The sequence below is a fragment of the Plectrocnemia conspersa genome, unplaced genomic scaffold, assembly GCF_051122295.1.
Source record: "Plectrocnemia conspersa isolate PC_06_02 unplaced genomic scaffold, ASM5112229v1 ptg000009l, whole genome shotgun sequence".
NCBI classification, from domain to species: Eukaryota; Metazoa; Arthropoda; class Insecta; order Trichoptera; family Polycentropodidae; genus Plectrocnemia; species Plectrocnemia conspersa.
Genome location: NW_028277173.1, coordinates 11,413,017 through 11,437,573, shown reverse-complemented (window position 1 = coordinate 11,437,573; position 24,557 = coordinate 11,413,017). Strand labels below are relative to the sequence as shown.

Genomic DNA, 24,557 nt, shown 5'->3' with positions numbered 1-24,557 from the left:
CCTGTTTGAGCAACCATCTCCAGGACACGCGCTCGAGGTTTAATATCGACGACTGTCGAAGGATCCCAGTCAGGACGCGTCAAGAACGTACCGGACGATTTCATAAGGGCCACTTTGTACGGTTCGCTGTACAAACGTCCTATCACAGATCGTCAACCGGACTGCTGATAACTACAATATAGAAGCGTAACCCCGCGACCGCTTCAGGTGGAAAACACATTCCGTTAAAGTATTAACGAGCAACTGTGCTTGCTAGATACAGTGAATATGGTATACTGCCTGAATAATAAAAGCAAAAGTTTCAATTCTTTTCAATATATTATTATTTACATTAAAAAAGTTTTAAATGGTCGCGATTAAAAAAACTGCAAATCGAACAAACTTATGAAATCGGCTTTGGCGACGGGATGGTGACGTGTGGCAATTAGACACAGATTGAGCCGCTACAGTAGTGTTTTTATTGACGATTAAAATTGTTTACATTTGAGTGGGGCCGAGGGTTACCATGCGAGAGAATAACCATCCGCCAGTGTTACCAAAGTGCCGCCATGTTTTGGCCATAACAAAATCTAAATTTAAATGTAAATAGACCCCAACACTGCTAAAAATCCACTTCCAAAATATTATAAAATTACCCATTTATTTATATTAAAATCTGCATTGACATGAATTAATGACTAATATTTCTTAAAATCATATATAAAAATATGTGTTATTTTTATTTGAATAAAATTGTCCGAAATATATGTTTCACATAATTTGCATTTATGTGCTATTTTTTTAATAACGAGCACGTTAAACGGAACCTTACTAAAAAGGTTTGAAAGCGCTGCAACTTTAGTTTGTGTCACACGTGCCATAACCTAAACTGTCATTTGTCGTATTATGTTTACGTATTATTCTTGATCAAGGTATCGTATTGTACATATCGTTTTATATAAATATTTCATATGTATTTTAAAATAATATAATCATAGCATGACTACCGGAGTTCGTCTCTTCGTTAGAAGTCTGCCAGTAGATTTAGATGAATCAAATTTACGTAAACAATTTTCATCATACGGTAACGTAAATAATATTGAAATAAAGGCTAAAAAGGGCTTAGAAGATGGATCGAATAAATTCGCTTTCGTCACATTGGACGCAGACAACTACAGTGTCAACAAATGTATGCATTTTGCTCTATACGTATAAATAGTATTTTTGCTAATATCGTTCGCTTGTAGGCATTCAAGACTTTTCGGAAAATTCATTTCAAGGAATGTATTTGGACGTTTCGATTGCAAAGGAGAGTTTTATGGATCGATTAAAACGAGAGAGATCAGAAGCGTTGAATAAACAAGTAATTATTCTCATATTTATTTTTGTATTAAGTAGATTTTTATTAATATATATTTTTAGGCAGAAAAAAATAAATCTTTTAGTTCACAAGAAAACGGCACAGAAGATCATTCACTCGTTGCAAAATACAAACCAGATTCGGTAAAAATTAACAATTTTGATATCAAATTAAAACCCGCTGCCGAAAAAATAATCCCATTAAAAAATAAACATGAAGAAGAAGTAACTCAATTTCAATATAAATGGAACGACAATGAAAAATCAACCCCGTTTAAAAAATATGAAGAGGAGGTAACTCCGTTCAAAAATAAATGGGATATTAATGAAAGGGCAACTCCGTTCAAAAAATATGAAGAAGAAGTAACTCCATTCAAAAATAAATGGAATAATTATGAAAAAGCAACTCCATTTAAAAATTACGAAGAAAAAAAAGTCGTTCAATTAAAAAGAAAATGGGATGGCGATGAAGAAGTTTTTGTGCCATTCGAAAAAACACCAAAAACGGTTTGTTTAATTGATTTAGATATTTTTTAATGTGATTTTAACTTTGATTAATATACCTTTAGGTAAATGCGGATGTTACAATAACTCCAGTGAATAATAAAGTGGAGAAAGTCTTAACACAATCGGACATAAAAAGAATAGAATCAATTCAACATATGCGCACTGCTTACAATGAAAAGAAATCGCTCATTAAATCAGCCTTATCTAATGTGGTATGTTTTTTAATTATTATAATTAAGGTTTATTAAATATAATAGTTTACTTACAGCATAATTTCAATTTCAGGATAAAAAAGCAAATAACAAAATTATATTTGATGATGATTATGAAACTTCTATTCAAAAGCAAAATAAGAATTTAACTAATAAAAACGATTATAAAAAAACACTATCAAAAAACAAAGAGAAATTGTTCGATGACGAATCGGAAGATGATAACGAATACAACTTTGAAGTCAAAGAAAAATATCACGGTGAATCAGGTCGTAAGGTATATTTATATCATTTGTTATAATTCACTTCTTAAATCGGCGACGTTCTTTAAACTTTGGTATTAATTTAGTTGATGGAACTCCAATCACGTTTTAAGTCTGATAAACGATTCGTTTTGGATGAACGTTTCTTGGAAAATGGAGAAAATGGTAGAAATGACGGAGAAGATCCAGTCGACGCCATCGAGTCAATTGAAGACAATGAAAGACTTAGACAGATGCAAATTCTTCAAAGCGTACTTGGGACACCTGATGTTCCAAATTCAACTAATACAGTTAAAAAGTATTAATGAATGTTATTATTTATAAAAATGTAATGTTATTATTTATAAAATGTGTATTTTTAGAGGTCAAATCAAAACCATGCTTCGGTATGATCCGACGCGAGTTGATCATGTAAAATATATAAATACACCTGCCGAAAAACCTAAAGCAAAAAAAGAGAAGAAAAAGAAGGCAGATATTGAAAAAATTGAAGTAATTCCAGCAGCAGAAGTGTCCAAAGAACGCTATTATAAAGTTGATGATTCGTTAAAAAAATCCATGGAAGAAAAGCAACCATTTAGCCTATTGTCACTTTTTGGGAAAAAAGATGAAGGTAAAATTTACTTAAAGTATTTTTTTTAATCTTTATCTGATCTTTATTTTTTTACTTTTAGAAATAGCCGATGCTGAAGAATATGCTTCTACTGCAATCGAAAAAACAGAAAAAAAAATTAAAAATCCTTTAAAATCAAAAGATACTCCTTTCTTTTACGACTCGTCTGACAGTGAGGATGACACAAAAGTAAAATCTGATAAACTTGAAAATGATTTGGATAGTAAAATTGACAGCGGACCGTTGATGATTATGGAAAATTTATTTTTTTCAAATGATGATGTTCGTTTAAAAGGTTTTGTATATTGATTGCACTTTTGTATGATTCATTGATTTGATTGTCGTTAAAAATATTATTATTTACAGAAGGTTTAGAGTTCTTCATGAATAAGAGTCTCGCATGCAACCAATCGAGAGAAAAACTTAAATTTATTGTCAAAAAAAGAATTCAAAACAATATAAGGAATGACAAATTTCAAGCTAAGAAGTCATTACACAAAAATGTTAACGCCAAGCCATTTAAAAAAAGGTGATTGTAGAATTGATTCTATAATAAATATATTTTTATGGAATTTGACTTTTATTTTTACTTTGTTTTAACCGCCCTACACATACGAACGTACGTGATACGTTTGTATGGGTATTATAAAAAATATTTTGCGAAATCTTTTTTCGAGAACCTCTGACTTGCAAAGGATACAAAAAAGGATCACAAATGTGTCTATTGCGTATTTTTTTCTGTTATATTGTAAACAAGTATTGTTATTGTGAAATCTAATGAAAAAAAAAACCCAATGTATTTTTTAACTACTTTTTGAATAATAACCCAGAGGTAGGGCGGTTAATCGCATAAGATATCTTATATAAAATTAATTCTTTTTATTTCAAAATGTAACCAATATAGCTAGCTTCAAATAGCTAGCTTCATTCAAAAATCATTTTGTACACTCTGTTTTTATATTATAAAAAGGGTGCTATTTTAAGAGATTTGGCATTAAAATAAATACGTTGTTCCATAAAACTAATTGCTTATGCTTTACAATAATAAGAAATGAGCATTAAATGAATTTATAGATTGAGCAATATTTTATTTGTAGTGTGCATTAAAGTATATAAACTGCGCATTATCATTTCCTTATTAGCAAATGACCAAAGCTAACCAGCATTGGATGCGATCAGTAGTTGGATATGTGACCCCTTATAAAATTTAAATGAGCAATAAATAAAATGTGCATTTATTGTAAGCAATTTATTAAATATATGCGAATTAAAAAAATATAGTAAGTTTTCTATGGTTACCCTCTAGATTTGCACCTCTGGTATGCAATATTTTTTGTGATTTGGTCCAGTAAATTGCTTATAACAATATTTACAGGAAAATTACCTAACGGAATTGGTCGATAGCGTTTATTTGTACATAATAATAATATAAACATTAAAAGTTTATTTTTTCAATGACTAAATAAAAATTTTAGTACTATTAGAATAAAAGTAGTCGGCTTGTTTTTGCATGGATGGCAAATTGTTAGACACGTGCTTTTTGTGATAAATGCTAAAATTCGGAATAGATGAAAAAAATATTTGATGCTAATTTATATAAGATTCGTAGTAGAGAGTTATTCATGGGGTATTCACGTTACGACCAATGCTCGTTCGTTCGCATCTAATATGTCCAACAGTTTAATGAAAAACCTATAAAAGTTAACAATTCTTTTATTTCATTAAATTACAGTAAATGCAGATTTTATTTTATATATTGCAAATTAAAATTGTACTCTTTTTTAATATAATAAACTCAAATTACACATTAATTCAAAACATAAAATAGTATTTCAGAAATTACTAACATATTGATTAAAGTAATCTTATTTAAAAACAAAAATATAAAAGATTTTTAGCTTTCGATTGTCACCTGCGCTTTAATTTTATACAAATTTCTAGATTATTCGCTTTCAGAGGTGGATAAATCAATTTAAATCTTATTGTAACGTCTAATAAATGTTATACTTTAAAAAAAAATGACCATTTTTCATCATACATATGTAGGGTTAAATTTTAATAACAACCTTTCTCCCTTATATATTCATTAAAACTATCTTATGTTTCTCTCACTAGGTTGATTTTATTTGTTTCGCTGTATACTCTGACAGGAATAAGGTATATTCTTTCTAAACTATTAGATACAGCTTCAACCTTCTTATTTAGTCAAGCCCACTGGTAAGCGCTTGTCCATGTATTTAAGTCGAAGAAAAGCTTGTTCGAAAATCCTTGAATATTATTTTCATACATTTTAGAAAAGGATTCTACTATTTTCATCAGCACATAACAAAATCGGAAAAGTGATAATCTTTCCTTAAATGTATATTCATGTTTTATTACACGATTTGTGGATTCGAGACTATTGTTGGTACTTGGAGTTCCTGGTGAAGCACCCTCATACCAATTATTGTATTTATTGTAACTTTATCCTTAAAAGTAGTTCATGAATATGGACTCGTTCCCACTTCTTCGCGAAAAGCTTATACGGTATTGAAAATGTGTTTTCTATAACTTACAATTATTGTGTTCCAAATAAACGCTCTCGACGAATTTCGTTATGTTATTTTTCTATATACAACCCATACCTCGCTTTACGGCCTAGATATGTTCCACGAAACTTGGCCTCAAAGCGAAAAGCCATATAAGGAATCAATTATTCTAATACAAATTCATACCAATTCAATGGGATCGGTTCCAAATTTGTTAAATATGTAACATGGTTTATCATTTAAAATGCATTTTATCTTTTTATTTCATTTAAATCAAAAATACATACATAACAAGTACATACATTTGTACATAAAATAATAACAGACTCCATAAACCAACAATAATCCATAAACAAAAATGAAACAACTTCATGCTACATAAAATATGTGTATGTACACATACATAATTTTTTTTTAAATGGCTTTAATCTGAAGACGATGAAGAAATGGTAGCCTGCAGATCACTGTCGTCATCATTTTTCGCTGGTAAGGATGGGCCTGGCTTAAGAAAATTGTCCAACGTTGTTTGTCTTGCCTTCTTGTCTACTTCGTTCTTCAGTGATTTATTCAGCTAATGGCTGAGTTAATTCCTCGAGAAACTTTAGCGCTACGTTCGACGTCAGGATCGTTTTCAAGGAGGATGTTTATTCCTTGTTCGAAACAAAAAAAAGCTTTCGACAAATTTTTTGATGTTAGCTGCTTGGATACAACAGGCTCTGTCTCTTCATCAAATGCCGGTTCTGCTTGCAACTGAATGAGTTACTCATGAAAGGGTTTCCCTATCAGATTCAAGTAGATCAAGCACATCACGTTCGTTTAAACCTTCAAAGCCGAGATCATGTGCTAGATCCAAAATGTTTTGCCTAATTTCAGGAAGGCAATTAACTTCTGCATCAGTACTTTTTACACATTCTGGCCATATTTTTTTACAAACATGGTTCATTGTTGTTAATTTTAATTCCTTCCATAATTCACTGATGCTGTCAACAGCATCCTTGATGTTATAGTTTTTCCAAAACGTTTTAATTGAAGATTTACCATCGGTTTGCCTTATAAGTTGTCAGAAAGTTTGGCGTAGGTAATATGCCTTAAAAGTGGCTATTGCATCCTGATCCATTGGTTGGATCAGAGCTGTTGTATTTTTCGGAAGGTACTTAATCATGACATCTTCAGATAGTTCGGATAAATTAGTAGGATGCCCTGGTGCATTATCCAAAATTAGCAAAGCCTTAATGCTTAAGTTATTGTCTCGCAAATATTTTTTCACTTCTGTACAAAAGTGATTTTTGAACCAATCCTCAAAAGTAGCTTTAGTCATCCAAGCTTTCTTGTTGGATCTCCGTATGACGGGTAATTGATTTTTATTTAGTCCTTTAAGAGGCCTTGGATTTTCGGACAAATATATTAAAAGTGGTTTTAGCTTAAAATCACCCGCGGCATTTGCACCAAGTAGCAAAGTTAATCGGTTTTTAGACACCTAGGGTAGAAAACTCAGTATATTTTTTTAATTCACAATTTTATAAAATAGTTACAACAAATGCGTATTTTTACATATATTGCTCATTTAAATTATACTTTATTTTGTAATAATAAACTCAAATTAAACATTATTTCAAGACATACAATCAGGGACGTCATTTGGGGAGGGGGAGGGGCAGGTGCGCGCATTTGCCCAAAAGAATGCATGTCATTTAATGAAATACTATGAATCTTCACTCTTGCCCTCCCTTGAAAAAAGCTGAAATGTCGTCCCTACATACAAAACTATTCCAGAAATTTTAAAAGTGGTCACCCATTCAACCTGACTGCGCCCAACGCTGCTTATCTTCTATCGTTCGCTACACCAACGAAACGCATTTTATATATTTTAATGCACACTGCTAACAAAACGTCGCTCAATCCATGCATTTATTTAATGCTCATTTCTTATTTTGTAATGCATAAACAATTAGTTTTATGAAACCAAGTGTTTCATAAATTGCTAATTTAAATTGTCCTTTTATAAAAGAGTGAGAGCTCAAATTACACCCACATTAATATAATTTTATGTACTTTTCTTCTTTTCGAAAAAATAATGGTTATAATAGTGCTTATCTTTTTCAAACGATTTAAATTTTTGACCTTAATTTTATTACTATTTCTGAGAAATTTAAAAAATAATATTTAGCGTATTCTTTATTTGATTTAAATACAAAAATCAACACAGGACTGACCCACAAATAAGGATAAATTGGTTAATAAATGAGTAAAATAAATAAAAATTGCACTGCTGGATGCAAAACAAGGTATTTTAACATTATTTTAATAAAGTCGATAATAACAAAATGATAAATTAGTAATTCTTTTAAACAAAATTATATATATATTACACACGACTATAAAAAAATATGAATCTGATTATATTAAATGAAGTATATGCGTATAGGAAAAAAATAATTACATCAATAACCAGTCAACAGCAAAATAAAATCAATCATTAAGTAAAAAAACTATGTCGACCTAGACATTTTATACTGATTCTTATAAATTTTCTACAAATATGCCCAAAACTTAGCTACAAATTAATTAAATGTGTACTATTTATTATATTAATGCAATATATTGAAAAATGATGAACTTTGCTGCATATTTTTGTAAAAAACAATATTTCATCCAAAAAATAAAATTAATTATGAATTAAAACTATGAAACCAATCCATAATTTTAAACATACCTATTTACTTCTGTTAATTAATAATAAGTTAATTTAAACTAGCCGAATGTCCAGCTAAATTATCATCAACTTAAAGACAATAAACCTATACACGTTTATCATTTGAACAAAAATATTATTAAATATAAACAACAATATTTTATTACAAAATATTTTCATACATAAAAATAAACATGGTTCTTTACATATGTACGTAAATAACTAAACAATTCAATTCATTAAGTCTATTTATTAAAAAATAATTGAACATGATCTAACTAGCTCATATTTTTAAATCAAAAAATATTTTTAATACTACACAATACAATAGTTTTTAACATTAATTTAGAATACATAGTCATACATGCGCCACTCGTGATAATTTCTAAATCTAAATTTATACAACTGATTTCAAGATTAATCAGCCAGTAAATCTCCAAGGTGAGCAATTCAAAGGTGTTTTTTTAACAGCTATCCAACTGTCTTCAGAGGAACGCGGCGAGCCATCTTTTATTTTCGCTTTGTTTCTGATCTTGCAAGAAAAAACCGGTGATATTCTACTCTCCTGTTCTGATCTGGATATCGTAGGAATGTCATTGGCCGGTTTCACGTTTAAAGATATTCCATATTTTTGGAGACCTGGCGAATCACACACATCATTTTTCGAAGCAACTGGATACATACTGAAAGGAATCTTTGAAGGGAGCACATCATGAGATGTGTTGAATTGTGGTTTCTTGGGCTTCTGTAAAATTGGGGATACGCACATTATTTCTCTGTTGTTATTCAACGTCGACGTATACTCTACAGTTGGTTCATTAACCTCTCTTTCGTTAATCTCCTTAAAAGTATGCATGTCATTTTTTTGTTGTATCAGAAACTCTGATATAATTTCTTTGTTTCTCGAAGGTCCAGCAAAATCAATTCGATCGTCGTCGTCTTCGATTACACTCAATTTGTTTCTCAATTGCGTAAAAGGGCCATTTTGACTATCAGACGATACACTTTCAGGACAAACTCTTGTGTTGATTCTTTGCATTGTTTTATCGAATACTTCAGCTTGTGTACAATTTCTGTTCGAATTGAACAAGCTTCTGTTGAATGAATTTTTACGATAAACGTAAGTTGACCTGTTGCTAATTTCTGAGTCTCGCCTGATAATTTGAGATTTTGATTGGTTGAAAGCAGTAGTCGAATTACCTAAACAAGAAACACCTGTAAAAGAAAGAAAATTGAATATATTTCTTTTGATCCATTAATGAAATAACAATGGGAGATTCAATTTTTTTAATCCTCGAGTCAATATAAAATATATTGACACACAGGAGAAATCTGCTGTTTAAAAAACTTAAACCTCGTATATAAGATATTTAATTACAAACCAGCATATTTTTCTCTTATATCCATGTGTGGATCGGTAATGGCAAGCTTTCGAGAATAACCAATCGGAATTTTGAAACCGTCATTACAAGCATTCATGACTTCAATTCTGGTATCGGTTGTTATGTCAATTTTGTATGTTTTCTTCTTCTTAACTGGCGGCCTTAAAACCTTTTCGTTCATTATGAGAGTTGCATCCCTATAAGACATGTTCGGATGCATCATCGAATCGCATCCGGTGGACGACTGACATAACGACATATCAGATTTGCTCTTGAAGAATGTATTATTTTCCGCCACCAATGCAGTATGGTAATCGTTTCGCAGATGCGTCCCATGACCGAATCTACCCATTGACATATCTGGAATGTATCTTTGCGATTCCGCAATACTTTGGTTGTTCCTCCTAAATTGGTGATTACTATAAGGAACACACCTTTTAAGTTGCATGTTGCTTTCCTCGTTTCTTGAAAATGTATGATTGTTATCCATGGCATATCTTTGCAAGTGCATACTGCTTTGGTTATTTCTTATAAATTGATGATTGTTATCCGAAGCATATTTTTTTAAATGTATACTGCTTTCATCGTTTCTTGAAAATTGACGATTGTTGTCTGTGACATAACTTTGCAAATGCATATTGCTTTGGTTGTTTCTTATATGTTGGTGATTGTTATCCGGAGCATATGTTTTAACATGTATACTTCTTTCGTTATTTCTTGAAAATTTATTATTATATAAATCAGGATTGTATCTTCTGACTTGCATATTGCTTTCACAATTTCTTGGAAATCGGTGATTTATTGGTTCACCTCTCGAATCGTAATATGATATGTTGCTTTGACTGTATTTTGATGTAATCGTATTATTACCGATTGGTCTGTAACAGTTTTCTTTACATAAGTCATTCATCAAATATTTATTAGAAATATTACCCAATTTTGATTGAAGATCAACATCTAAAAGTAAAAAAATAATAAATAAATAATAAAATATTAATAGTTTCCAAAGTTTTTCAAAAACTTACCTTTTGTTATAGGCACTTTATTATAACGAGCCAGTTCATCTAACTCAGATCGAACAGTCGCTTTTTCCTTCTTCGATTTTGAAGATCGTATGTTCTTCATTGGACTGATAGACCTTTTAGACTTTTCGGCAACATTACTCCTTTGCAAACTTCTTCCTCTCTTATTATTGACCTTTTTCACCAGTGGCGATTTCTTCGCAACTTTCCGTCTGTTTAAAGGAGAAATAACTGCAGAATTATTTTTAATCTTTGCTTTTTTTACATTAGTATTTTTATTGTCAGATTTATTTTTGCGAGATATTTTAATTTTAGTCTGTTTTAGCTTATCCATTCTATTATTAGATTTATCGATCGAAGGTTCTGTGTCGTTTAATATGAACATATTATCAGATTCTTCCAAAACTGAGATTTTATCATCCATGTTCACTTTCTCTTTCTCAGATGTATCTTGAGATTCGTTGTTGATACCTTTTAATAAGCCGGCTATGAACTGACATGTGTTTTCTTTTGGTATGGTAGTAAATACTTGAGATTTGTGAGTAATATTGTCGTCAAAGTATTGTTTGAAATTTTTATTGCCCTTCCTCAAAGAATATTCTGTGTCTTTTTTGCTGGAGTCCAGTTTATCTCCCGTTTTAACGAGAATGTTGGATGTTGTACTTTTTTTCGAATTATAAATATTTGGAAGTGTATTTTTATCTAAAAAAGACGTTTCGGGAGTTTTATCGCTGTCTGTGTAATCTGATATAGCCGAATACAATTTTCTTCTGATGAACGAAGGTTTCGAGGAGTTGTTATTACTTAATCTTTTACCATTAGACAATCTGTTTGATATTTCTTGCTTTTCATCATTGGGAAGATCTTTGGTATGTAATTTTTTACTTTCAACAATTTTCACTTTCGACGCATTCAAATGCAAATAGTCGTTAGATTTTTTAACATTTATTCTGGCGTTTGAAGTACTATTGTTTGCAATTTTTTTGTAAATGCTTCTCGTCAATTTACTAGTGGATAAGTTAACACTATTTTCCAAGATTTTTTTAATGTCATCTTTGAAACTGCTACTCGCAAGCGTTTGCAAATCGGCAGGATACCTCTTCTTCTTAGATAAACTGTTATTAGCTTTCAAAGGCGACAGCTTCCTCTTTTGAGAAGAGGAAATAATATCAAAGGATGCATTTGATAAATTTTGTGACCCATTGCGACTATTTTGTGAACTAATCGCGTCGCTCTCTGAAAGTAAGCGTTGTTGTGTTATACATATGGAAAGTATATTTTAACAAATATTCGTATAAATCCATTAATCGGTAAACAAGTTGTCAAAATAAATATTAATAAATATACGTCACAGAGACTATTACAGCGAAACATAAAAATTATAAATAAATACCTGCACGAAAAGGTGTACTTGCAGCCCGCGGTCCTGGGCTCTCCATCTTCAGTCAGCGTTACCCAACGGACGCGCGACATTCAAACGCAAATGTTGCCATACGAAATAATGTACTTGTCAGTTTAAGAAAAAAAATATGAATAAATATTTAGATTACCTGCGAGAGCAAAATTATTTAATTAAATATGTTGATTAATAAATTTGAAATGTATTTACGTAATACGTATATTAAGAGTATTTTGATTTATTTAAAAAATAATACGTGAAGTAAATTCAAACAAATATATTAGTTTCCAAATACACAATGCTTTAGTGCTAAAAAAAAGAATACTGAAAAGCTCCTCTACATTCGAATGATCAGTAAAATTTTAGTTTATGTGTAGCCGGAGACGACAACATTGGCTATTTGTTTGTTGCGTTCTAGTTGAACTTTGCAATGAATCGTATAAGATTCAACAATAAACTATTGACCTTAAATGAAATGTGGATGTGTTATACTGAATCGGTGAAATCGCTTATTGCGTGAAATATGCAAGAATTTTCCTAGTTCATGAAAAACGCAAGCCTGTTGCTTGATTGATAAATAAGGTAAATTATTTACTGAATGCATGAATTGGATAAGTATTGTAATATCTAATATTTTTTCGCAGTTTCTAGACTTAAGTCTCTCACCTGCTTGACGAGGATTGGTGTCTGTGTGTGTTAACACGCATCACCTTTTAATTATTATTTTATTTATTAGAGTTTAAGAAATATTAACTGGAATTAATCAAACAAATCAGCTATTAAGCCATTTGCATGATTTTGTATTCGTTCGCGGTGTCTATTATTAAGCCTTTCGAAATGATTTTTAAGTGTGTCTATTTTTAGATCCTGATGCAACATCGAATTGCGAACATACCAAGGAGCGTTTGCTGCGATTCTCAGTGAAATATTCTGCTGGGCTTGTAATTTTTGAGGGTATTTGCGAGTATTTATAATGTATCCCCACACAGGGGATGCATAAGACATTGCGGGTCTGATTATTGCTTTATAAATTAGCAGTTTATTTTTTATACTTAGTTTACTTTTGCGGCAAAGAAGGGGGTAAAGCTTAGCTCTTGTGTATTTAACTCGATGAATTAGAGTGTCTATGTGTGGTTTCCACGAAAGTTTAGAGTCTAAGGTAAGACCTAAGTATTTGGCCTTATTATGCCATTCTATCGGTTTATTATACATTTTAATTTTGGCTAAATTTTCTATAGCAAAGGCTTTTTTTCTTCTAAGAGAGAACATTACTGCGACGCTTTTTAGTGGATTTGCAGTGACCAGCCATTTGTCGAACCATTTTTCAATATTTTTTATTTTATTTTGAAGTTTAATTACCGCTCGATGAGGATTTTTATAGGTACACAAAATAGCTGTATCATCAGCGAATAGAGCAGTTATGTCGTTACCGCGGTGCTTGGTTGGAAAGTCGCTCGTAAATATAGTGAATAATAAAGGACCCAGTATTGAACCTTGGGGCACTCCAGCAGTTATAGGTCTGGGATTTGACAAATGATTTTCAAGTTTTATGTTGAAATTTCTCCCATTTAAAAAAGAGTTGATTAGTTTAATTAAATTAGCAGGGAATTTGAAATGTATTAGTTTGAATATGATGCCTGTGTGCCAGACACGATCGAAGGCTTTGGCGATGTCCAGGAACACTACTCCAGTGGACATTCTCTTGTCAAAGCCCCTTTGGATATGTTTCACCACTCGATGAAGTTGATCAGTAGCAGAGTGTGCGTTTCTAAAGCCGAACTGTTCGTCGGGCAAGATTTTATTTTCTTTAACATGAACTAATAATTTGGCTTGAATAATTTTTTCGTAAATTTTGCTTGCAGCGGGTAGCAAACTTATAGGTCGGTAACTAGAGGCTAATGAAGGGTCTGTTCCCGGTTTGCGAAGGATTATTACGTTTGCTTGTTTCCACACCGTCGGGAAGTATAGGCACTCGAGAGAAGAATTAATTATATTTAAAAAATAATTGATGGCACTTGGGGGGAGGATTTTGAGAGCTTTATTTGGTATGGAATCATTGCCGGGTGCTTTTCGATTAGGAAGTAGACGGATGATGTTTTCTAGTTCAGGTAGTGTAATTTTTATATCAATATTAGTATCCACTGTTTTTTCAAAAAAAGATTTTAGGCACTTTTCTGTTTTATTTTTAAATTTACGTTTAAGTTTACTTAAATCGACCGAGCATTGATTTTGAAGACTGTCCGCTATAGTTTCGCACTTTTCTTCAACTGTATATACAAAGTTACCCGTTATTGTTTTAATTTTACATATGCCAGTGGATTCGCGGCGAAGAATTTTTGAAGTGTTCCAAAGTGAATTATCTTCAGGTTTTAGATCTCTTAATTTGGTTTCCCAAGTAGTATTATTATGTTCAGCAATAGCGATTCTAATTTCTTTTTGTAATTTGTTAAGTTGTCTTTTAACCGATTTTTCGTGATAATTTTGCCAAAGATGTCTTAAATGATTCTTTTCTCTAATTAATTCTTTAATTTCTTTGGGTAGGGGGTCATGTTTATTAATTTTGTTTTTAACGGTGCACCGTTCAATTGAAGATTTAATCACTTTGTTAAATTCGATTATTTCATCGTCGATATCAGTTTCAGTTCTTAAGATGTTGATACCAGGAAGGGATTTCTCAACGAAGTAGGGGAAGAAGTCCCATAGTATTTTATGCGATTGTGGGGCTGGATTATTATTTCTTAGATTAATTTCAAGCGTGAATATTACCGGGTTGTGGTCTGATGCGAGACTATTATGGACTTCTATTTCACACGCGGGCAGATCTTTGCAGATGGCAATGTCTAATATGTCCGAGCCTCCGCGAGTAGAGAAATGAGTTGGCACGGACGGTATTTCTAAGTGTATGTTACTATGAGAAATGTCATTAACAAAATTATTCAAAGTTCTACCGTTGCGATTGGTAGCTCGGCAATTCCAATCTTTATGTTTGGAGTTAAAATCACCTGCGGCAAATATGGGTTGTGAATAATTAAACAGTGATTTAATATCTTCTATGGGATATTTTGGTGTGGGAGGAGTGTAAACGGAATGTATTATGACTGGAGAATGCTCATCGGTTTTAATTTCTATACTCGTTACTTCTAATTGCGCGTACGCGTTTATTTTCGTTTCATTATGTTTTATATTATTTTTAATATATACTGCTGTTCCGCCGCCAGCGCCTAATAATCTATCCGTGCGGTAAGTTGTAAAATTGGCAAAGTTAATTTTTATCGAGTTCTTTAAGTGTGTCTCGGAGATAAGAGCAATATCTATATTTTGATCTAATAAAAATTGATGGAGTTCACTTTTCTTATCACGTAGGCCATTTGCGTTCCAGGCCATTATTCTTAGTATTTTACGATTTGGGTTTTTAATGTCATTAGGATTAGTCATAGGGGCTTCTTTTTTTTTTAAGTTAATTTCTATATTTTTGTTCGCGAGTTTACTCTCGGTCTTAGGATTATTATTATACTATTGTTATATAAGTCGTACTTCATTGATTTATGTTAATTAAGTGTTTAGTTATAAGCGCTTGTATTTGCTGCTGCATTTCAATTATAGTTTTAACTATATTAATATCCTGTAGTGGTGCTGGGGTATTTTCTACTGGTTCAATAGGTACGGACTGAGTGGTCGGTATTTCAGAGTTTAGGGACTGTGAATATGTCTTTTGATTTTTTGTATTATCATTTTTTTTACTGTTTTTTGTTTTAAAGAATTCACTTTTTTTATTATTAGGATTTTTAATGCATCCGCCATAGCTAGCAGGGTGTTTACCACCGCAATTACCACATAGTGGGTTATCTGTTTTATTACCGTGTGGACATTCTAATGCCACATGAGGGCCTGCACACTTAACACAAACTGGTGCTGCCCTGCAATTCACAGCAGCATGTCCAAAGACTTGACAGCGGTGGCACTGTAAAGTATTTTTTGGTTTATTTTGAATTTCGATTGAAACTTTTTGATGTAACAAATGGGTTAAATTATATATATTTTTATTTTGCTCACTTTTTTTTAATGAAATGGCAAACAATAACATCGGCTGGTTGGTAGTTTTATTTATTAATTGATGAACATGGAGTACATCGAAATTTAAACGAATTAATTCTTCTTTTATTTCATCTATTGTGAAGTTGGAATTTAATCCTCGAATTATAACGCGCAGAGGCTTATCTTCGGGCAATGTATAGGAGAAGAATGAGAATTTACGTTCGTCCAAGACTTTTGTAATTTTTCTAAAGAGCTCTATAGTAGGTGCAATTATTTTTACATTGTTTGGTTTTTGAACCGAGGTAAATAAAAGACCGTTGTTTAATAGGGTCTGACGAGCCGCTTTAAAGTCGGAGGGTTTATTAAGAACAATCGGAGGAATTGATTCCTTTTTAGTTTCGACTGTTTGTTGAATTGTCACGGGCTCGATTGAGCGAACAATTTCGGAAACATCAGACATTTCCGGAGAATTTGGGCGTGGTCTCTTTTTAACTGGGGGCTTTTCTACTACTTTAGGAGCTGCAATTTGCGATGTAGTAGTCGCAGGATCGGATAAGTTATTTTTAATGTTAATTGGCGATTGGTTAGTACGAGTTTTAACGTTAGTTGGCAATTGGTTAGTAGGAGTTTTAACGTTAGTTGGCGATCGGTTAGTAGGAATTTTAACTTTAGTTGGCGATTGGTTAGTAGTATGTTTTTTAGTTTTAATTTTTTTTCGGAGATCTTCCATCTCCTTTTCTAAACTAATCCTAAGGCGCCGTTCCTCAAGGAGTTCATGGCGCAAGGCTTCCATTTCCTTTTTAAGGTAATTAATCGATACATGGTCACTCACCTGCCCGGTGTCCATAATAATGGAATCGGACGATGTTTTACCAGTCGACATGTCGTAGCTTGCGAAGGCGGCTGGTGAGTCAGCGGGAATTCCCACTTTTTATCACAAACACTAGTTATCAGAGTGACAGATAGCGCGCGCGACTAACTCGGTCGAATGCCAAAGCAAGACTATAAGTATTGTTATGCTTATTTCGTACATAAGGAAAAGTAGATAGAAGCACTCCGATGATGTTTATTATAACTAGACAAATTGTAATTTCATTATATAAAAATAAATCAATCGTAAACTACAATGATGTTTATCTTCATTTAGAATGCTAAAAATGTCTAGAACTGTAAATAAAACAACGTACAAATTTTATTAACAGGTATTTTCATAATTTATATAGTGAGTGTATGGTGGGTTCTTAATTCAATCCTGTCAAACTTGCGACTCACATTAAACTTAAAAAAAAACGCCCTGTCTAAATTTATTTATTTGACACTACAAGTATAAAACACGTAAAAAACTACATGTATTTATGGGGGCCAATATAGATTTGTTATGGCCAAAACTGGTCGGCGCTGAAGTAGCATTGTTGTGACGGTTTTCGCTCTCTACCGGCAAGCTTGTAAGGGTTCGGACGCGTGCCGTCGCGCGTCCGCCCCATTTTGTAATGTAAGCACTGTAACCGTCAATAAATATACTACTGCAGCGGCTCAATCTGTGTCTAATTGCCATCCGTCACCATCACCGTCCCTAAATATTGTATTAATTCTTTGCGTATTAGAAAAATAAGAGTTTATAACAGATAAAACATATCATATTTAGACTTGTAGCAAGGACAGATTTTTCCTGTATGGGGGGGGGGGGGCTGGTCAGTGATCGTTTCTTTAATATTTCGATTTCATTAAGATTCATAGTATTTCATTAGATGACTGTGTAAATTTAAGGGAGGGGAAAATTCCCCTCCTAAAAGATGTCCCTGGCTTTAAAGTTTATAACCACTTATCAGTGGTCATGTTAATAACAATAAATACAAATAATATATTTTTAAATAATTGCATTATAAGATTATATTGCAGTTTTTAAAAACAAAATTGAATTGAAAACCATATAGGTAATAAGCAGCTTTACGCAATAGCAATAATTTAACATTTTCGCATCATAAATATATTACATTCACCATAACATGAGATGGTTATATTTTAAATATGTTCGCGTATTGGAGTAGTAAAGTTGTTTTAGCTAATGGATTCGGAATGGAAATCAGTAAATTCAACAGCTGTATGAAATAATAGAATGTGTTAATTATTTTTTTTATATGGCTGATATATTATTTGTTATGGCCTAGAACCATCGTTTGACATCGCCTCTCGAGCGATGTTTACACGTCTCTCAACCTAAAATTAATATTTAAATGTGCGTTGGCAAATCTCAATTTATTATAATAATTAAGCGCTATAAACACGCTTATAATGGATTTATCTTTACCATCTACGTCAACTGCAACCGTTGTAAAGAATTGAAAACATTAAATTTTTCTCTTACTCCTATATATTTTTATTAGTATTATTATATGTTACACAGACACAAGTAAGTAATCCGTTCTTGCTCGACATTGAGCACCAATTCCAGAGGGTTTTGAAGTATGAAGACAAATTGTTGAAAATCAAAGCCCGATCATACATTCCAGTTGAAAGGTTGGAGATCAAGGCTATAGAAAGAATTAGACTAGTGCAAAAGGGTATCAAACTAGGTACGTACATATAATATTAATATACTTGCTTATGATGTAAACGCTCATACTTACATTTTTTAATAGGTAGCAAGGAAAACGAAATTTCATATAATGATGCGTTTTTAGTCGAATTATTAAATTGGTTTAAGACTGAATTCTTTAATTGGGTCGATACTCCACCTTGCAGCTTTTGTACGGGCGAAACTAAAACTTGCGGTATGAAAGTCGTATGGCATTGCGGAGATCAAATTAGAGTCGAGGTTTAATAATTTGATTACTATAATATTATATAACAGTGTAAATATTTTTATTTATATATTTTTACGTTACAGCAATACAAGTGTACGTTATGCGACACTATGACTGACTTTCCTAGATACAATGATCCTGCAACTCTTCTCGCTACAAGAGAAGGAAGATGTGGAGAGTTTGCAAATTGCTTCACGCTCATGTGTCGTACCTTGAACTACGACGCTCGTTATGTTCTCGATAATACCGATCACGTATGGACTGAGGTATAGTATATTTATAATAGATTGGTTGTTAAGTTTCATTTTGGAATAATAAGATTCGAAACTTAATATTTTATCAGGTGTATTCGCACTCTCTTCGAAGATGGCTACATTGCGATCCATGCGAAAACGCAGTCGATACACCGTTGATGTATGAATGTGGGTGGGGTAAAAAATTGGTTTACATCATGGCGTATTCAAAAGACGACATTCAAGACGTCACATGGAGATATAGCTGCAATCATAAAGACGTTTTGAGCAGACGGAAACAATGCAAAGAAAAAGATTTGATAGATACGATGATTAAGTTACGCGATAAGAGATGGGCTACGCTTTCCGTTGAAAGAGTGAATTACATCAGAAAAAGGCTTTGTATTGAATTAGTGGAACTGATGAACGAGAAGTAAGTTAAACTATTTACAATAATTTTAAATAATTTATTATTTAATTAACAAGATAATAATTTAGGATTGCCGGCGAGCAAGAAAAAGTGGGTCGTTTATCTGGATCGTTATCCTGGCGTTTGTACCGAAAAGAAGTTTTGGCCACTCCGTTTGTTTGGATTGTAGAAAATGACGATGAAACTTGTCTCAGGTATCAATCGACGTCCGATTTATACGAAGTTGCAACATCTGATGGAAGAATAACGCACACAATCAATAAATGGCATAGAGGAGTATACTGCTATGAAAATATATTCAGGAAAGAAGAAACCGATTGGAAGATGGTGTATCTAGCACGAGAGGGTATTTTTTTAGTTTTCATGATGCTTTCAACTGCTGAAATAAAATGAGGACAATTTAAATGAGCAATATATAAAATAATTGTTCCATAAAACGAATTGTTTGTGCATTACTGATGGACAGATTAGGTGTGAGCGAGCGAACATTGGAACGGTGAACATCTTACGAATAAATCTCTGCAACGATTCCTCTTCTGAAGAAAAACCCGAAGGTTTATCTTACATTAATGCACAAACAATTCGTTTTATAAAACAAAGTATTTATTTAAATGCCCATATCTCAAAATAATTTCCTGTTAAATAGCACCCCAATAATAGATGTCTGCTACAGTTTATAGTACACTTGTACACTTTCTAGAGTAATAGATGTGTATCACTATACCTAACTTTCATTCTCTATAAATTTCAATAGGTTTCACTCTCAATACTTAAGAAACACTCATTTTAAACTACTGCTATACCTTTGTGTTAAATGCCTGATTCATATCGCCAGCTGTCTTATGTCTTACTTGCATTATGAATATTTGTTAACTTTGCAATTTTAAAGTTTTCATTTGTTTCATACTTGTACATAATATTTATTTTTTTATATATTTAGAAAAATCTGAGAATGCCAAAATTACATGGAAAATAAAAGCAGGCGATGCAAAAGTAATCAAGAAGTTGAGATTCAAAGTTATATCTAAAGAGTACCATAGTGGAAAAGTTGAGTGGTCTTTACAGTGTGGAGATGATTTGATAAAAATTCCTAAAGACCAAGGTATACATTTATTTTTAAGAATATAAAATATAAACAAGCTACATATATTATTTATTGTTTTAGAATCTGATTTTACATACGAAAATGTAGATAATCTAAGTGAATTTAATCTAACTGCACATTTGAGCGGAGGAGATGGAGATACATCTTGGCAACATTCTCAAATTTTTAGACAAGAATTGAACTCTAAGAGTTTTCCTATGGAGATATATATCTCGGCAATAAATGATCCGCGTTGTATTGAATAATTTTCAACGATAATCTATATATACAATATGTAAAACGTTAAATTTGTTATCTTTGAATCAATTCCATTACCGTAGAATTTGATTATCAGTAATTAATGCATGTTACTTAATGATATTAAATTCCACAGTATAACAAATAATACCATATTTGTTTTCAAATAAATTAAATTTCATGTATCTTCATATAAATAAAGGAAATTGTTGATTACCAAACGTCTTCTTGAATCGTTGATACAGCCAATCATAAATCGGTCAAAAGAAGTGTAATTTTCCATCTATCACTTCTAACCGTTTTAATCTCTGGTTCATCATTTTGCAATCGCCCACAACGAAGTTATCATATAAATAATCCACGGTATCTGAAATGTTATCATAATTTTAATTGTGATTCTTAAACTCCTATTGAAACAAAAGAAAAAAGTAAACCTTTCAAACATTTAATTTTACTTTTACAGTATTTGAGAACACAAAGGTAGTATATTTTCCATAAAAGAGTTGATTTTAAAAATTCAAACTCTTGGGCTGTTTTCTTCCAATCAATGTCTGACCAATGTTTATATCCTCTCTCTTTGAATCTGTTACAAACGTTCTAATTATAAAGTGTCACTAAAGGAGATCAAGCAGGTAACTTTACTTACATTTTTATTATTTTTAAAACTATCGGTTTTGTATTAATTTGATTCGGCGAAAAAAGTTGATTATATAATTTCAATCTCCAATGATTCTTTAAACTCACGACAGGAAATGAAGTTGCAGTGCTCCAGTCTTTCCAATTTTGCGCAGTAATTGTCACTGTCTTCAGCATTTCTACATTTTCTGTTGTTAATTCTTTAGCATTCGGACAATTTTTGTCAGCGACAATTGAGATCAACTCCCTAAGAATTATTTCACAAATTTCCAAGTTCCACACTATTTGTCGCTGTTTGCCTTCTGGATCTAAATTATTGAAGGAGAATAATAAATAAAAAACCTAGATGGTTACGTGAAGTGTGACAATTTAATTCCCATATGGACCCAAGAAAAAGGAACATAATTTGTTAAAAAATGAATAAAACTTGATGTTTAAAGCACCCCATCGGTGTAGTATGCAATTTTGTACACGTGTGAAACACAGTCGTAGGTAAAAGTTCACCAGATACATAAATTAAGACAAAATATCATAAGAGCCACTAGATAGATTGTCTATGCACTAACATTAACAGAAAGCGAGTGCGAATTCGTTAATGTTCGCCTTGTGTAGCACAGCCTCGCAGTGGAGCGTTATGGTATCACCCGAGGGAGTAGCGGCCTATATACGAGTTGATCTAAGCGAAGTTGAGATCATGGTTTATCACATAGTAACATCATCCACTTACTGCCACAATTGTGATATTCTTCGAGATATAATTTAATCTTAACAGGAATTGTCTATGTAATATTTAATTTATAGTTTAGCTTTAGGTCATAGAAAAATTGTACTCACTTTTATTTTTTAATAATTTAATGCATCTATAAACTGATCTTTCATCTCTGCCCAACATTGATGCTAAATGTTGTTGTGTATGTTGTTTTAGTTTATTCTGCATGAAATATTCTATGAGTTCCAAGTGTTCTTTTGAAAATCTACAAAAAATGTTCATATAATATACGTTTCTATAATACGTTTTTGTAAATGTATTAAAATATTTATTTTATTACCTTCCTTTAACGTTAGCGCCCAACGTATGCGAAAATCGTTGAAATACTTGGGCTGGTGTGCGATTATTTAGACCACGGGCGAGCCATAATACTGTTGTTCGTCTAGTTTTAGCTAATGAACTATCATTGGTTTTGTTTCGCCAAGAAGTCAAAGCTTGAGGAACATCGGGAAGATTGAATTTCTAAATAGAGAAAAATACATCATTTATGTTTTGGTCTTAAACGGTATTAAAAAACAAAAATTTATCAAATGTTCTGCATTGTATTGGTTCATATGTTAAAATTATTTTATCAATGGTTTTCAATCTGTGGGTTGCATAAAATAATAATTAATATCATAAAATTTGCTTTATTCTACTTCATTATATCTCTAGTTTAAAAAAATAGATAATAATTAATTATGTAAATAAAATGAACTATGTGAATTATCATATGTAAATAATATTTCGGTCTTCCATGGGTTAAATTTGTTATGCCAAGCTTTGTCACACTTTAAAAATAATTTACGATCGGGTTTTATTACTTTAGCTTGTTGATGCAAAGAGTTCTTTGATTGTTCCTCACATATTTTTGCCTTGGAATATTTTTTTTCTTGTAGTACAAACCTTCATTCATAGTTTTTGTGGGTAGAAACAACTGGACCCAGTCACGACGTCAGAAATCGTAAAAGGTAGTTATTACCGGTCCCACCAGTTACCATCAGTGGACGAAATCGGTAAATACTACCCGACCCGCCGCTTAAGTGTTAAATGAAAATCATAACTTACTCTACAAAGCTTTCTCCAGTTTTTTGCCAAAATTTTGTCTTCTTCTGGTGTAAATTTTCCTTTTCTAAGCGGTAAGCCTAGTGTGATGATTTGGTTTCGTACATTTTTTTCAGGGAGTCGTACAGTTTGTGTAGACAATTTATGTAGCTCTGGTAGTATCCAAGTTACTTCTATATTGCAAGAGTGAAGTTTCTATTCAAAGATAACGTATAGTTTATTTTTTAAATATTATTATATCATCAGAAAAGTATGTACGAACCTCGATGAAATCAGATTGAGCTTTTTTAGAATTGACCATTGTAGAATGAATTGTATCTAGATTATTGTCTACATTCAAGCAATCACTATTGGGTAGATGTAATGATTTTCTTAATTTAGATGTTTCAAATCCAACAACACTTTCATTATCAGATTCTATATTTTCACTGCTTGATTCACTCGAATCAGATAACACTGCAACTTCACCATCCGAAGCACTCATTTTATATTTTTTATATCAAAAATAATATTCTACAAAAATAATTTACAGTTATAATTACGTCTTTTAATGTGTACAATGTTCAAACTAACCTAAAAATCATACAACACACATTTCAAGAAGTATCTGAAGTCATAAAACACTCGTGGGTTCTTTCCGATAGGTTTATAATCAATTCGATTAATATCGACGTGAGGGAGAAGTTAAATAATTTAAAAATATCATAATATAACGAAAAGTAAATTTCTACTGTAGCTGTCACTTTGACGCTGCAAAAGTCCTTTTCGCCAGTGTGGTAAATGTGAATTAGACTAGTTCTACAAATAACAAGAACATATTCTTAATCCTTTCAACGCCAAGCGCATGATATGATGCGCTCTTTAAAACCTTCGTTTTTTAAAAAAACGGTAAGGTAAAAGTTGGCAATATATGTTTTAAAAATCAGTTTGAGTTCCTAGTAAACGATTTCAGTGATTTTATTTATAGAATTTGCGATGAAACAGTGGTATATATAATTATAAAGTCACGCCTTAATTTTAGTCGTTTGTATTTCGCGCGCGGTTTCGATCGTGCTTCTTTAGGCCACATTTAGGGTTAGCACAAACGCATCGCGGAAATTCGTTTTTTATACTTTAATTTATGAATCGAAATTAAATTATGTCATCAATATTTCAATGATAATTGTGATTTGTAAATACTTGTGAATATATTTATACGTTATTTCGACTGTTTTAATATTGTCAACTGTTTTTGTGATTGCTTTTTATTGTTTGTAATAATTAAATAATAATAATTACTATTAAATACTTATTAATAAATATAAATAA

General features: G+C 31.8%; 4 protein-coding genes across 10 annotated transcripts; 2 read left to right on the top strand and 2 right to left on the bottom strand.

Moving 5' to 3' along the window:
* Positions 1-822: 822 nt before the first annotated feature.
* On the top strand, positions 823-3,505 carry LOC148231925 (putative RNA-binding protein CG14230). Its single transcript, XM_088193213.1, has 10 exons — positions 823-911; positions 978-1,168; positions 1,227-1,342; positions 1,402-1,845; positions 1,908-2,057; positions 2,131-2,334; positions 2,407-2,618; positions 2,683-2,933; positions 2,995-3,228; positions 3,300-3,505. The coding sequence occupies exons 2-10, from the start codon at positions 979-981 to the stop codon at positions 3,464-3,466; spliced, it is 1,968 nt and encodes a 655-aa protein (XP_088049339.1). The 5' UTR covers positions 823-911; position 978; the 3' UTR covers positions 3,467-3,505.
* A 4,790-nt stretch (positions 3,506-8,295) lies between these two features.
* LOC148231924 (uncharacterized) lies at positions 8,296-12,045 on the bottom strand. Its single transcript, XM_088191766.1, has 4 exons — positions 11,951-12,045; positions 10,561-11,793; positions 9,536-10,492; positions 8,296-9,368 (listed from the first exon to the last, which is right to left on the bottom strand). The coding sequence occupies exons 1-4, from the start codon at positions 11,994-11,996 to the stop codon at positions 8,575-8,577; spliced, it is 3,030 nt and encodes a 1,009-aa protein (XP_088047892.1). The 5' UTR covers positions 11,997-12,045; the 3' UTR covers positions 8,296-8,574.
* A 6,121-nt stretch (positions 12,046-18,166) lies between these two features.
* Positions 18,167-21,021, top strand: Pngl (N-glycanase Pngl). Of its 2 annotated transcripts, none has more exons than XM_088191491.1 (8): positions 18,167-18,319; positions 18,396-18,564; positions 18,631-18,806; positions 18,879-19,061; positions 19,139-19,461; positions 19,527-19,804; positions 20,399-20,560; positions 20,624-21,021. In XM_088191491.1, exons 1-8 carry the CDS (start codon positions 18,284-18,286, stop codon positions 20,806-20,808), a joined length of 1,512 nt encoding a protein of 503 aa, XP_088047617.1. In that variant the 5' UTR covers positions 18,167-18,283; the 3' UTR covers positions 20,809-21,021. The 2 variants fall into 2 exon arrangements, with proteins under 2 accessions (XP_088047617.1, XP_088047615.1); XM_088191489.1 differs by having other exon boundaries at positions 18,167-18,322.
* On the bottom strand, positions 19,484-24,022 carry LOC148231922 (uncharacterized). 6 transcript variants are annotated; one of them, XM_088191492.1, is made up of 9 exons: positions 23,823-24,022; positions 23,512-23,762; positions 23,253-23,444; positions 22,486-22,667; positions 22,271-22,410; positions 21,447-21,744; positions 21,235-21,383; positions 21,018-21,167; positions 19,484-19,837 (listed from the first exon to the last, which is right to left on the bottom strand). In XM_088191492.1, exons 2-8 carry the CDS (start codon positions 23,731-23,733, stop codon positions 21,061-21,063), a joined length of 1,290 nt encoding a protein of 429 aa, XP_088047618.1. In that variant the 5' UTR covers positions 23,734-23,762; positions 23,823-24,022; the 3' UTR covers positions 19,484-19,837; positions 21,018-21,060. The 6 variants fall into 6 exon arrangements, with proteins under 6 accessions (XP_088047618.1, XP_088047620.1, XP_088047621.1 ...); XM_088191494.1 differs by having other exon boundaries at positions 19,484-19,834; XM_088191495.1 differs by having other exon boundaries at positions 19,484-19,690.
* Between the last annotated feature and the right edge of the window lie 535 nt (positions 24,023-24,557).

Excerpts from the sequence above, each read along its gene's own strand:
- LOC148231922 (XM_088191492.1), bottom strand. The coding sequence starts at position 23,733 with ATGAGTGCTTCGGATGGTGAAGTTGCAGTGTTATCTGATTCGAGTGAA. Across the intron at positions 22,411-22,485 it reads GGCGCTAACGTTAAAGGAAG|ATTTTCAAAAGAACACTTGG; the intron begins GTAATAAAATAA and ends CATTTTTTGTAG. Across the intron at positions 21,168-21,234 it reads TAAAATTAAATGTTTGAAAG|ATACCGTGGATTATTTATAT; the intron begins GTTTACTTTTTT and ends ATAACATTTCAG.
- LOC148231925 (XM_088193213.1), top strand. The coding sequence starts at position 979 with ATGACTACCGGAGTTCGTCTCTTCGTTAGAAGTCTGCCAGTAGATTTA. Across the intron at positions 1,169-1,226 it reads CAACTACAGTGTCAACAAAT|GCATTCAAGACTTTTCGGAA; the intron begins GTATGCATTTTG and ends GTTCGCTTGTAG. Across the intron at positions 2,619-2,682 it reads TCAACTAATACAGTTAAAAA|AGGTCAAATCAAAACCATGC; the intron begins GTATTAATGAAT and ends GTGTATTTTTAG.
- Pngl (XM_088191489.1), top strand. The coding sequence starts at position 18,284 with ATGGATTTATCTTTACCATCTACGTCAACTGCAACCGTT. Across the intron at positions 19,805-20,398 it reads GGTGTATCTAGCACGAGAGG|AAAAATCTGAGAATGCCAAA; the intron begins GTATTTTTTTAG and ends TTATATATTTAG. Across the intron at positions 20,561-20,623 it reads AAAAATTCCTAAAGACCAAG|AATCTGATTTTACATACGAA; the intron begins GTATACATTTAT and ends TTATTGTTTTAG.
- LOC148231924 (XM_088191766.1), bottom strand. The coding sequence starts at position 11,996 with ATGGAGAGCCCAGGACCGCGGGCTGCAAGTACACCTTTTCGTGCAG. Across the intron at positions 10,493-10,560 it reads TAAAGTGCCTATAACAAAAG|ATGTTGATCTTCAATCAAAA; the intron begins GTAAGTTTTTGA and ends TTTTACTTTTAG. Across the intron at positions 9,369-9,535 it reads TATAAGAGAAAAATATGCTG|GTGTTTCTTGTTTAGGTAAT; the intron begins GTTTGTAATTAA and ends TTTCTTTTACAG.